Consider the following 12,661-nt stretch of genomic DNA (forward strand, 5'->3'; position numbering starts at 1 on the left):
CTTCTCCTCACGCCAAGCACTGTTCTAGGCACTGGAGATATATGGTGAACCAAAAAAAGTTCCTGTTCTCTTGGAGCTTCTGTGCAAGACAACAAAAAATAAATATGTGGTGGTGAAAAGTGCTACAAAGGAAAAATGTAGTGAGATAAAGGGCTGGGATAGCAGGAGTTGCTAAATGAGATAGGATGGTCAAGGGAAGCTTTGTGATAAGGTGATAGAGTAGAGATTTGAAGCAAGTCAGGGAGGGAGCTATGGCAGGAAAGAATGTCCCAGGAGAGGGAATAGCAAGTGCAAAGGCCCTGAGGCTGGAACACGCCTGGCATTGGAGGGACCGCATGGAAGCAAAGAGACCACTGTGGCAGGAACAGAGCTAGCGTGGGAGAAAAGAGGGGCAGATGGGGTCACGGAAGTATAGGACCAGATCTAGGACCTTGTGCGCCATGGAGAGGACGTCAGCTTTTACTCGGAGTGACAGGAGCCGTGCAAGGGTGCTGAGCAGAAGAGTGACAGCAGCTCACACGCATTTTAATGGGATCCCTCCGGCTGTTTTGTGGAAATAAATTGTAGGGGACAAAGGCAGATGATATTTCAGTACTAGTTTCTGCAAGTCTTTGAGGAACCGTGCTGGTATTTATGACTTCCCTCCTTCATCCACACTCCATAGAATCCTCACCTAGAATCTCAGCTGGTTGGACTCTTGAAGGTGGAAGGCAGGGTGCTGATGAGAGGGTGCCTAGCATCCCAAGCAGTAGATACATGAGCCAGGGCCAGAGCAACAGGGGAGTGGGTGCCTGGGGTCACTGTGTGTAAGCTTGTCCCAGGGAGCACTTTTGTCCACGCGCGAGTTTACATGTGCATCCTGCGATGATCTAGTGCGGGTGGGGTTTGCACGTGAGCCTGTGTGCTTCTGCGTTTGAGCCTTGCAAACCTTCCCCAAGTGCCTGCTCCGAGTCTGGCCTTTGCAGGGCAGTGCTGGGGACACAACAGTGACCGAAACAGCCCTGGCCCTCCCCTAACTGGCTCCCGGTCCAGTGGGGGAGACAGACTTGTCCCCAGACAGAGATGACCCAGAATGTGCAGGGCTGGGGTGGGGGAGCCCAGAGGAGGCGCCTGACTCAGCCTAGGGGAGCAGAGAGGGCTTCCTGGAGGAGGGGATGGTGTGGCTAATACTAAAAGGTCACCTCTCCCAATATAACAATTGCTCTCCTGTAGGGACAAGGTAGCCTTGACCAGTCTAACCAATAACTCCGAGGCTGACCTGTAATCTAAGACTTCCCCGGTGTCTGACCAGTGACCACCCCAGCCCCAGCTGATCAGAGGCCCGGGGGAACCTCTCCCAGCATGACCAGCTGCCCCCTATTCTGACCAGTGTTGAGGGCTAGCTTCTCCCAGGTAACCAGTGAAATCTCACCCCCATCCCCCAGCCAGCGTCTAGGGATTTTGTCCCAGTCAGGCCTGGCTTGTGAGGAGCTGTGCACAGTCTGATCTGTGATCCCAAGTCTGACCTGTGACCCTTCCTTCTGACCCAGGGCAGGGGCTCCTCCTCCCTTCCCTCAGGTGCCCTGGCCTCCTCCCCTCCCCCACTCACCTGCTTTGCCAGCCTGATTCTCTTCCCCTCCCCCCAAAGTTGGGAGGGAGGGAAGGGAAGAGAAAGAGAGGAAGGGGGGGTGGCATTCCTGGGATTCCCTGGATGGGGGGAAGAGAGGGAGGGCCCTACGGAGGAGAGAACACCCCACGGCCGCAGTATCTATCACAGAGGCCTGGGCAGACCTGGGATTTGAAGACCATTAGATACAAGAGATTGAACTGCTGGGTTCCAGGCCAGTGGTCAGACAGGAAAGCAGCCTGGCGCACTGGCCACTGGGGAGGCTTCACAGGGCCTACTGGGAGAAGCTGTTCTAGGCCTCTGGTCAGGCTGGGGGATTGCTGGTTGGACTGGGGAGGCCAGTGCCGGCCACTCGTTGGACCGGGGCCAGCTGTTTTAAAACGATGAGGCGAGCCCAGGCCACCGGCCATGATGGGAACGAGTCCCCCGGTCAGATTGAGGGGGAGAGAAAGGGTCCGCCGTTGTCCAGTGAGGTCCCCGCTCGGGACACTGGCTGGACTGGTCGGTCAGGCCACCCGCCGCGGGCGCTGGTCAGCCTGAGCCTGACACCCCGCGGGCTAGGGGCGGAGGGAGCCCCGCTCCTGGCTGAGCGCTGGGAGGTCGGCTCCGGGCAGTGGGAGGTCCTGGCCCGGCGCCCGGGTTTGGGGGGGACGAGGGGGGCCGGGCGGGGCGGGGCGGGGCTACCTGGGGCGGGGCCTCCTCGCTCCAGCCCTGCGGCCACGGAGCCCCAGCCCGGGCTCAGTTGTTTCCTCAGCTGCTGCCGCGCCCGCCGCCGCCGCCCGCCACCTTGAACATGGAGCCCCCGGACGCCCGGGCCGGAGCGCGCAGGGCCCCGCGGCTGCTGGTGCTCGCGCTCCTGCTGGGGGCGCACCCAGGTATGGCTCGGGCTGGGCGCGACTCGGGGGCGGCCCCTGGGGACCCCTGGGAAGGGAAGAGGGGAGGGGCTTTCACCGACCCAGTAAGCCTAACCTGGGGACCCCAGGGAGGAGGGATATGGGAGCATGGGGTGCCCCTCCCAGTGAGAGACCTGGGGACAGCCAGGCAGAGGGGCTGGGGATCCACTGCAGTGGATTAGAGGCGACCTGAGAAGTCGCGGGACCCAGGAGCGCGGGCTCTCCTCTCCCTCCCCTACTCAGACCCTGGGATCTGCCCCCAGAGGTCCAGGCTTTCAGTGGCTGGAGCTTTCCCCGGCACAGAAGAGACCAAAACAGATCTCCCCACTCAAAAGTTGTCAAGTTTTGAGAGGGTCAGGGACGCTGTGGCTAGAAACCAACAAGCTACATGCATTTGAGGGTTCTCCCCCATGTAGATTCAGAGCCCAGACTCAAAAGGACCCGCCTACCCTGCCTCCACCTCCATGGGAAAGGGCTGGGGCACCAGCCCTGACAGCGGAACCAAGTGTTTCCAAGTGACAGTGCCCCCTCCCCGGAGGCCCCAGATAATAAATCCACACACCTGCATGGTGGTGGGAGGAGGGGAGGAGGCCCTGAGGGACTGGAAGCAGAGGGACAGAGAGATGAGAGAACTGGGGGAGAGAGAGGTCTCTTCGTCTGCCCTTGCTGTCTGCCGCTGAGACCCAGCCCAGGGCACCAGCTTGGTCCCACCTCCCTCCCACAGGTGGGTGCCTGGGAATCCAGGCCCCTGGCACAAGCATGGCAAATAGTGGGTCCCCTGGGGCAGAGTTGGGCCAGGCTGGGCGGGGAAGGGAACGGAGGTTCTAAGAATTGAGAGCTCAGGCCAGGATGCCAGCCCAGAGAGTGAAAGAGCTCGCTTTCCCGATGCGAGCAGCTCTATCTGCCAGGATCCTGGGACAGGAGTGCCGGCCCCCAGCTCCCTTCTCCCTCGGGACCCAGGATCCGGGGCCTCAACCCTATACTGTTCTGAGGTGACACACTGCTCTATCAGAGTCAGAGGGGCCAAGGAGCGGGCAGGGGGCTCGGGCAGGTCTGAGCCAGCCTGTCCCTCCCACATTCCTGAAACCTGCCCGGCCCTGTCCCCCTCACCGCGCCCACACTCCCACCCTGCCTCAGCTCCGGCCCAGCCCCAGCCTCCCACTCCTGAGGGAGAGGGCCAGAGGCAGGGCCAGGCGACATGGAGACTGAGAGAGACGCAGAGGCCGGGAAACTAAGAGATGGAGACCCAGGGGGAGGGACACACATGCGGAGGCAGCGGACTAAGATGAGAGAGAGACACGGTTATCCCACAGCACTGTGCCAGGCCCTATGCAAAGTGCTGGAGGCAAAGGAATGAGCCCACCCAGCCCTGCCCTTGAGGGGCGTTTGGTCTAGTGAGAAAAACAAGGACAGACATGATTTGAGCCCAAGAGGATTGAATGGAGGCCACCGGGACCCTGGGTGGCCCAGGGGAGGAGCGCTTAGTTCTACAGGTGAAGGGCGAGATGGAGAGAAATGCTGATGGGATCTGAAGCTCAGAGGCCAGAGATGAGAGATGAAGGGAGAGAAGAGCTGGGTCCTGGGGGAGGAGGGGCCGGGGGCCTGGATTCCTGGGTCTCAGGGGGGAGGGGCTGTGTCTGGAAGACTACCTACTGGTGGTGGTGGGAGAGAGCTCAGTCACCCTCCTGCAGGTGCCAAGGCTGAGGTGCGCCTGTCTGTGCCCCCTCTGGTGGAGGTGATGAGGGGGGAACCTGTCACTCTGGACTGCACCCCTTTGGGGGCCCATGACCATTTCGTGCTGGAATGGTTCCTGGTGAGTGCTGCTGGCTGGGGGCCAGAGGATGCCAGAGGGGGGCCTGAGAGTCAGGGTGCAGTGGGGCTGCAGACGTTCATTCCCTCATCAGAGCCCAAAGGCCCCTAGAAGCTCCACCAAGCTGCCTTTCCATTTTACAGGTGGGGAAATGGAGGCCCAGCAAGGGGGAGGCCCTCTCCAGGGTCCCCTGGTGTCCGGGCACAGCCGAGGCTAGAATGAAGTCCCCCTTCAGAGCGCTGGCTCTTGAGAGAGGACATTTAGAGGCAGACACCCAGAAAGCAAGAGCCTGGGGGGCGGGACTAAAGAGAAAAAGAAAAGAGAGGGGAGAGACAGGGAGGGAGAGGGAGACAGGTGGGAACAGAGTGAGATGGAGAAAGAGGGAACCAGAGAGAGGAAGATGTGACCACAGACAGGGAGCAGGGGTGGGAGGGGTGGAGGGAGGGACAGAGGGGCCAGAGAGAGAGAGAGAACGTGAGGCAAAGAGACCCACGGAGCAGCAGAAAGCAAGGGACATCGAGGAGGGAGGGCTGGGCTGGCCAGGCAGCCCCCAGCTGAGGCGCTCCCCCGCCCACAGGCCGACCGCTCTGGGGTCCGCCACCGCCTGGCCTCGGCCGAGCTGCACGGCACTGAGCTCCGGGACAAGGTGCACGACTCCCGGGGCCGCAGCCCCCCATACCAGCTGGACTCCCGGGGGCGTCTGGTGCTGGCCGAGGCCCAGGTGGGCGACGAGCGGGACTACGTGTGCTTGGTGAGGGCGGGGGCAGCGGGCACTGCCGAGGCCACCGCGAGGCTCAATGTGTTTGGTGAGTGTCTGGGGCCCCCCCACTAGCCGCCCTGGGAAGGGGCAGGCCGGTGAGAACCCCGGGAAGGGGCTCCTGACATAACATCTCTCCCGCAGCGAAACCAGAGCCCACCGAGGTGTCCCCCAACAGAGGGACACTGTCTGTGATGGAGGATTTCGCCCAGGAGGTACCTCGGGCCACACCTCGATTCTAGGGGCGGAGGGGGCTGGGGACCTGGTCTCCTGCATCCTAAGGTCAGGAGGGGCTGGAGGCTTGGGCTTCCTAGTCTGAGGAGTAGGGTGCTGGGAGCTGGACTCCTGCGTCTGGCTGGGGAGAAACCCTAAGGGAGGGGGACCCAGACTTCAGGGTCCTGGCTCCAAGCCCAGTGCGGGCCTGTGTCTGCCCCAGATAGCCACCTGCAACAGTCGCAATGGGAACCCGGCCCCCCAGATCACGTGGTACCGGAACGGGCAGCGCCTGGAGGTGCCCATGGAGGTGAACTCCGGTGAGCGCACGGGAGCCCAGCTAGACTCCCTGGGGGCTGCGGTGGGGCTGGGGCCAGGCTGGCTGACCCCCCCGTCCTTCCCTCTCTCCCAGAGGGCTATATGACCAGCCGCACGGTCCGGGAGGCCTCGGGCCTGCTGTCTCTCACCAGCACCCTCTACCTGCGGCTCTACAAGGCCGACCGGGACGCCAGCTTCCACTGCTCCGTGCACTACCGCCTGCCCACGGGCCGGCACGGCCGCCTGGACAGCCCTTCCTTCCGCCTCACCCTGCACTGTGAGTCCACTGCTGGCCTCTGACTGCCCTGACCTTGGACTCTACACATCACTGTGGCCCTGACCCTCCAGGCAGACCCGTGAACTGCCACTCCCCTCTGACCTTCCACGCCCTTAGCTCATGCTGCAGTTTCTACTGGCTTCTGGCCTTTGACCTCTGAGCTCGAATGGTAGCACGAGCCTCACCGTGACTTCTGACCCCGCCCCATAGCATCCTGAACCCCACGGAGTTTCATGACTAAACGTTGTGCCCCATCCTTTCACACCACACTGGGTCCCCTGAATCTCACATTGACCTGTCACTCACACCGACCTCTGACCCTTGACCTGTTCTCTCAGCCTATCTCAACCTCTGACCTCGGGTCCCTGATCTCAGAATAAGTGCGAACCTGAGCCTTGAAAGATAGAACCTCTAACCTTTCACTGACCTCTCTCCCTTAATCCAGCCCTGCCTTTTACAGTTGACCCTGATCATGAGTCTGCCCTTTCCCTTAGATCCCACGGAGCACGTGCAGTTCTGGTTGGGCAGCCCGTCCACTACCGCAGGCTGGGTTCGCGAGGGTGAATCCGTCCAGCTCTTCTGCCGGGGGGATGGCAGCCCCAACCCGGAGTACACGTTTTTCCGCCTTCAGGTAACTCACCCCATCATCCCCTTGGAACCGCCAACCTCTGACCTCTGCAACATTCTCACCTGCACCAACTTCCGACCTTTCACCTGGGTGGTGCCTGGCTTAGCAGGGCACCTGACCGGTGACCCAGGAGCTATCAGGACCTCTGACCTCTGATCTGAGAGAGTCCTGACTCACCGCGATGCCTGACTTGGATGACCCCTGACCTAGCATGACCCTGCCAGCCTAAGGCGTCTCCTGAACCAGGGTCCTCATTCCTGGTCCCCCAGGACAAGCAGGAGGATGTGCTAAAAACAAATCTCGAGGGGAACTTGACCCTGGAAGGGGTGCAGCGGAGCCAGAGCGGGACCTACGGCTGCAGGGTGGAGGACTACGACGCTGCCGAGGACGCGGAGCTCTCCAAAACCCTGGAGCTGCACGTGGCCTGTGAGAGCCCCGGGGGAGCGGGAGGGGGTGCCTGGCACCAGCTGCCTCCTCACCCTCACCCCGCCGCAGCCTGCCTCCAACCCTTTCTGTGGTCCCTGCCCTGGTCCAGATGCCCCAGGCCCCTCCAGTCTCCCACGCAAGGCAGCCAGAGAGCCCTTTCCAAAGCACAAAAACCTGACCTTCCCCTGCTTGGAACCTGCCATGGCTCCCCAGTGCTCTCGGGAGAAAATCTACGTGCCTCACCATGGCCTTCGAGGCCCACCTGGCTGGCCTCACCTTCGGCGGACCCTTCTCCCGGCCAAGGCATTCTCCCCATCACACCACAAGCCCCTCTCCTCTTTTCTGTGATAACTCCCCATCCTCTCTACCATCCATTCCTGATCAATCTCATGGGTCCCAGTCTTCTAAGAAGCCTTCTCTGTCCACCTGCACCCAAGCCCTGTGTGAAGGCTCTGTCCCTCGTCGACGCTCCTTCCACCTCCCTTCCTGGGGCTAGACCCTGTGCCAGATGTTGGGGACACCTCTGTGAACAGGACAGCCCCGTCCCTGCCACCACAGAAATCCAGGTCCGGTAGGGGAGACAGACGGTAAACACTGAACAAGACACTTTGAGTAGCAACCCTGTGTCTACGGGGACTAACACAGCGGGATGGGATAAGGAATTGCCCGGCGAGCGGGGATTATTTTAGATTGGGGGTGTTGGAGGCTGCATGCCTAGGAAGCAGATTCTGAGTGCAGGCAGGAAACTTATGCAGAGTGTCTTGGGATCCACACCTATTGGGGGGTGGGGAGGGGAAGGAAGCAGGATTGGGCAGGGGGGGAAGTTGGGCTTCAGCCTAAGGAAGACCTCGGTTGGCCCCACAGCGCACTTGGAGGCTGGGATATCCCCAGTTGGGGCGTGGGGGCCGGGCCTTTATACCGCCCCACGTCAACTCATTATTGGATGTGGGCTGCCTGGGGGAGGAGGGGACATGACCTTGAACGAGGGGCTCTCTGAGGCTCAGGCAGTTTCCAGAGACGGCTGACAGCTGAGGGCTGGCTGACAGCTGATGTCCTTCTCAACAGCTGGGGGAACAAATCCTTCAGTGCCGAAGGGGAAGCCTGAGTGTCCACAGTAGAGGGTCAGAGAGGCCTCTCTGAGAAGGGGGAATTTGAGTAGGAAACCAAAGAATGGAATCAGAAATACAAAGAGCCAGAAAAAGAGCATTCCAAGCCAAGGAAACAGCACATGCAAAGGCCCTGAGGCAGGACCCAACTTGGCATAGTGTAGAACAACAGGGAGAGAATAGGGTAGCTGGAGCTCCTGGGATAAGGGGGGAGGGTGGGAGATGAGGTTGAAGCAGTGGGCAGGGTCGACCAGGCAGAGTCTTTTGGCTTCACCAAGGAATGTGGCCTTGATGCCCATGGTACTGGGGAACCACCGCAGGATTTTAAGCAGAGGCAAGGGCTGACCAGTGTGTGTTTTGAAAAGATCTCCCTGGTTGCTCAGCAGAGGATGGACCAGAGAGCATAAGAGTCTTGCCCAGTAGGGAGACCAGTGAGGAGGTGACTGCAGCCATCAAGGCAGTTGGACCCTGGGGTCAGAGACGGAAAGAAGGGAGAAGATCCATCTAGGGGGGCAGAGCAGAGAAATATTTGATAGAAGGATGCGTAGTGCAGAGGAGAAGGCCAGGGTTTGGGTGGGAAGTCAGAGAAGGAGCACCTCACACCTCCAAGGTTATCCATTAACCTTGGGCCCAGACATCAGCTCTGGAGGCACGTGGTCGAGGTGGGCATGTATTTTTGGAGTTAGACTCCTAGATCTGGGCTCGAGGGCCCGGCTGGGAGAGGGGCGAGTTCATGGCGCTGGGGAGAACTTGGCATTCTCTGCTGACGATTGTCCATTCACGTCTGCACCCCCAACAGCCCTGGAGAGTCCCTAACCGAGTGGGTGAGGGTCCGGGGAAGGTGACAGTCTGTACCCCCCTCCAGACCTGGACCCCCTGGAGCTCAGCACTGGGGAGGAGCTTTCCTTACCCCTGGGCAACAGCACAGCCGTGAACTGCTCCGTGCGAGGCCTGCCCACCCCAGCCCTACGCTGGACCAAGGTGAGAGGGAAAGACGTCCCCCCCAGCACAAGACCCCCCGCTTCCATCGACCCCTCCCTTCTCTCACGGCCGGCCTGACCTGCTCTTTCTCTCCCCACCCAGGACTCGGTACCCCTGGGGGACAACCCCACACTCTCCCTCCGCTCCATCACCTTCGATTCCGCCGGCACCTACACGTGTGAGGCCTCCATGCCCACGGTCCCCGTCCTTAGTCGCACCCGGAGCTTCAAGTTGCTGGTCCAAGGTTTGGGGGCGGGAGCAGGCCTGAACAGGGGTAGTGTGGGAGAGTGGGGGCCAGGACCAAGCAAGACAGGGGTCCGCGGCTGGTCCTTCTCTCCCTCCTCGTACTCTCTCCCTCTGTCCCCTTCCCCGGGGGGCCTCCCGCTCACCTCCTTCCCGCCCCACCACCCGCAGGCCCGCCAGAGTTAAGGGCAGAGGAGACTCAGCCCAAGGCCGAGGGCAGCTGGAGGGAAGGAGATGAAGTCAGGCTGATCTGCTACGCACGCGGCTACCCAGAGCCCAAACTCAGCTGGAGCCAGTTGGGCGGCAGCGTAAGGGACCCTCCTCTGCATCCTGAACCCTCTGGGACCCTCCCCAAGTCCCTGCCCCCTCAACGGTCCAGGCACTATGTGTCACCCACCCCACGCCCCTCCGCCGACCACTTCCTCTTCACCTCTACCCTCACCCGAGCCCTTGACCCCGTGAGCCCAGGCCTGACGCGAGCCTCCACAGCTAGCAGAGCCAGCCCCCGGAGGCCAGGGCTGGGTGAGCAGCTCCCTGACCCTGAAGGTGACCAGTGCCTTGAGCCGAGATGGCGTCTCCTGTGAGGCCTCCAACCCCTACGGGAACGACCGGCACGTCTTCCACTTCGGCACTGGTGAGTGACCACAGTGGGGACAGGAGCCGGGTGCGGGGCAGACAGAGCGCTGCTGGCTGACCACCTCCCCCTCCGTCCTGCCCTGCAGTGGCCCCCCAGACCTCCCAGGCTGGAGTTGCGGTCATGGCCGTGGCTGTCAGCGTGGGCCTCCTGCTCTTCATCGTGGCCGCCTTCTACTGCCTGAGACGCAAGGGGCAACCCGGCTGCTGCCGGCGCGGGGAGAAGGGATCTCCGTGAGTGGCGTGCCACCTTGAAATTGACCTCTCGAACCCGGCTCTGACCTCACCCCCAACCTCTACCCCAAACCAACCACATCCCCAACTCCAGCTCCATCGCCAGTAAGGTGCCGTCCCATCTCCGACCTCAGACCTGATCCATGGCCATCACCTCCCCCATCCTCATTCCCAGCTACAGCCCCACCCAACCCATAAGCACCTCCCGAGCCCCCACCAAGCCCACCTTAACCCCAGTCCCATCCCCCGTCTCATCCCCACCTCTGATCCCAACCCCAACCCATAACTATGCCCAAACCCACCCCAACCCCAGTTTAACCCCATCTGTACCCCAGCCTCCTCTGCCCCGACTCCAACCCCAAGCCCAGCCCATAACCATCACCAAACCCGTCCCCGTCTAACCTCCATGTCCCCATCCTCAGCCCTGACACATAAACATCCCCATCTCCAACCCCAATCCCAACCATGCCCCTAACCTCACCCCACACTCCAGCTTCCTCTCCATCCCCAGCCCCTCCCCCAGCCGCATCCTCAACTCCAGCCCGTACCCAGCACCAAACGCAGCTTCAGCCACATCCCCATCCCCAAGGCCCCCCTGCAAACCCCATCCCGTTCCCATTCCTAACTCCAAACCCATCCCTATCTGACCTCATCTCTAAGCGCAGCCACACGGCCACCCTCGGCTCCAGTCCACAGCCATCCCCACACCCATCCTCCAAACCGACCCCAGCAACATCACCAGCTCCAACTCCAACAACATCTTCGACCGTGGCCTCAGCCTATCCGCAACCCCAGTGCCACTACCACCTCCTACCCCGTCCCAACCCGTTCCCACCCATCCCCAAGTCCATCCCCATCCAACACATGCCGTGCCCAGCTCATTCCCTGGCTGTGACCACCTCCAACCTGCTGCTTCCTCCCACTAGGCCACCTGGGGAACCTGAGCTGAGCCACTCAGGGTCAGAGCGGCCGGAGCAGACGGGCCTTCTCGTGGGAGGTGCCTCTGGAGGAGCCAGGCATGGGAGCAGGGGCTTTGGAGATGAGGTGGGTGAGGGCCTGGGCACCCTGGTGAGAGGGGACTGCCGGGGGTGGAACAGCCTCTAAGAGCCCAGGCTGACCCCTCCATCTTCTCCCCAGTGCTGAGCCCGAGGACCTCCCAGAGTCAGTCACTGAACCCGACCTGGAGTTGCGGGCACCAGAAAACCAGCCCTGCTCACGCCTCCGCCTGCCCCCGCCTTCCCGACCCTCCCTCATCCCTCTCGGGCCCTCCCTTCCTTCCTCTGTAGGCTGGGCAGGGACCACAGCAGCCCTACCGCTGCTGGGAGGGAGGAGACCTTCCTCCAGGGAGTATGACTCTCCCAGGCCCCAGAATAGCTCCTGGACCGAAGCCCAAGGCCTGGCCTGGGACGAGACTCGAGGGTCGGCTGGCCGGGGCTATTTTTACCTCCTGCCTCCACTGCTGGTCCCCCCACCTGACGTCCTGCTGCAGAGTCTGACACTGGATCCCCACCTCCCCACCCCGCCCCTGCCCTCGCCCCCTCATCTGTGGACACTGGAGTCTGGAATAAATGCTGTCTGTCACGTGGACACCACCCTGTGGCCAGAGCCTCCTCTGGGGGATGAAAGGGGAAAGAGGCACAGGGGATGCTCCCCTCCCCGCTGGCCCTCCTGCCCCCTTGCTGGACCTCGGGAGAATCTGATGTCATGGAGAAAGAAATGAGAGAGAGAGAGAGAGAAAGAGGTGATTCAGCTGGATGAGGGTGGAGGAGAGAGGTGCTGGGGGTCCAGAGAGAGCTGAGCCTGGCCCCTGAGGGCCAGTGCCTATTTGTGGAGTGGGGTGCTGCCTCCTTAAGTAAAAGTTCCCAGTCTCTCTTGCCAGAGACCCAGGGGAATTGAAGCTTCCAGAGGAAAAGCTCTCTCTGAGCCATAGAGTGGATGGAATTAGGGATTTAGCTGTCTACTCTGAGGGTGGCCAGGTGCCTGCAGCTGAGGACTCCCTGGGGGAGGAGGGGTGACTTGGAGGAACCCCAGTGAAGGGGCCTGGGGCAGAGAGAAGAGAGGGTAGAAACGGCAAGGCCAGCTAGAGAGACTTACTGAGGCAGAGGAAGAGGGATTTGAAAGGAGGATGGAGAGGCTAAAGGGGAGGTAGGGGGATGGACTGGCGCAGCTCAGAGAAGACAGAGAGCCACTGAGTCAGAGCGTTGGGGAGAGAGGCAAAGACAGACAAATACAGGCATACCTTGGACCTATTTCCAGTGCAGCTCCAGACCACGGCAATAAAGCGAATATCACAATAAAGCGAGTCACATGAATTTTTTGGTTTTCCAGTGCATGTAAGTTATGTTTGCATTATACTGTAGTAAGTGTGCAATAGCGTTATGCCAAAAAAAACAATGTGGGACTTCCCTGGTGGCGCAGTTGTTAAGAATCCACCTGCCAATGCAGGGGACACGGGTTCGAGCCCTGGTCAGGGACGATTCCACATGCCGCAGAGCAACTAAACCCATGAGCCACAGCTACTGAGCGTGAGCTCTAG

At 61.1% G+C, this 12,661-nt stretch overlaps 1 protein-coding gene across 1 annotated transcript; it reads left to right on the plus strand.

Annotated features, from left to right (window-relative positions):
* Window positions 1-2,384: 2,384 nt before the first annotated feature.
* On the plus strand, window positions 2,385-12,425 carry BCAM (basal cell adhesion molecule (Lutheran blood group)). Its single transcript, XM_079723209.1, has 15 exons — window positions 2,385-2,481; window positions 4,191-4,312; window positions 4,887-5,115; window positions 5,211-5,281; window positions 5,503-5,599; window positions 5,692-5,874; window positions 6,369-6,505; window positions 6,772-6,928; window positions 8,900-9,015; window positions 9,118-9,259; window positions 9,430-9,566; window positions 9,748-9,892; window positions 9,981-10,125; window positions 11,052-11,169; window positions 11,263-12,425. Exons 1-15 carry the CDS (start codon window positions 2,400-2,402, stop codon window positions 11,266-11,268), a joined length of 1,887 nt encoding a protein of 628 aa, XP_079579335.1. The 5' UTR covers window positions 2,385-2,399; the 3' UTR covers window positions 11,269-12,425.
* Window positions 12,426-12,661: the final 236 nt, after the last annotated feature.

This window comes from Hyperoodon ampullatus, assembly GCF_949752795.1.
Source record: "Hyperoodon ampullatus genome assembly, chromosome: 18".
NCBI lineage: Eukaryota > Metazoa > Chordata > Mammalia > Artiodactyla > Ziphiidae > Hyperoodon > Hyperoodon ampullatus.

Excerpts from the sequence above, each read along its gene's own strand:
- BCAM (XM_079723209.1), top strand. The coding sequence starts at position 2,400 with ATGGAGCCCCCGGACGCCCGGGCCGGAGCGCGCAGGGCCCCGCGGCTG. Across the intron at positions 6,929-8,899 it reads CCTGGAGCTGCACGTGGCCT|ACCTGGACCCCCTGGAGCTC; the intron begins GTGAGAGCCCCG and ends ACCCCCCTCCAG. Across the intron at positions 9,260-9,429 it reads CTTCAAGTTGCTGGTCCAAG|GCCCGCCAGAGTTAAGGGCA; the intron begins GTTTGGGGGCGG and ends CACCACCCGCAG.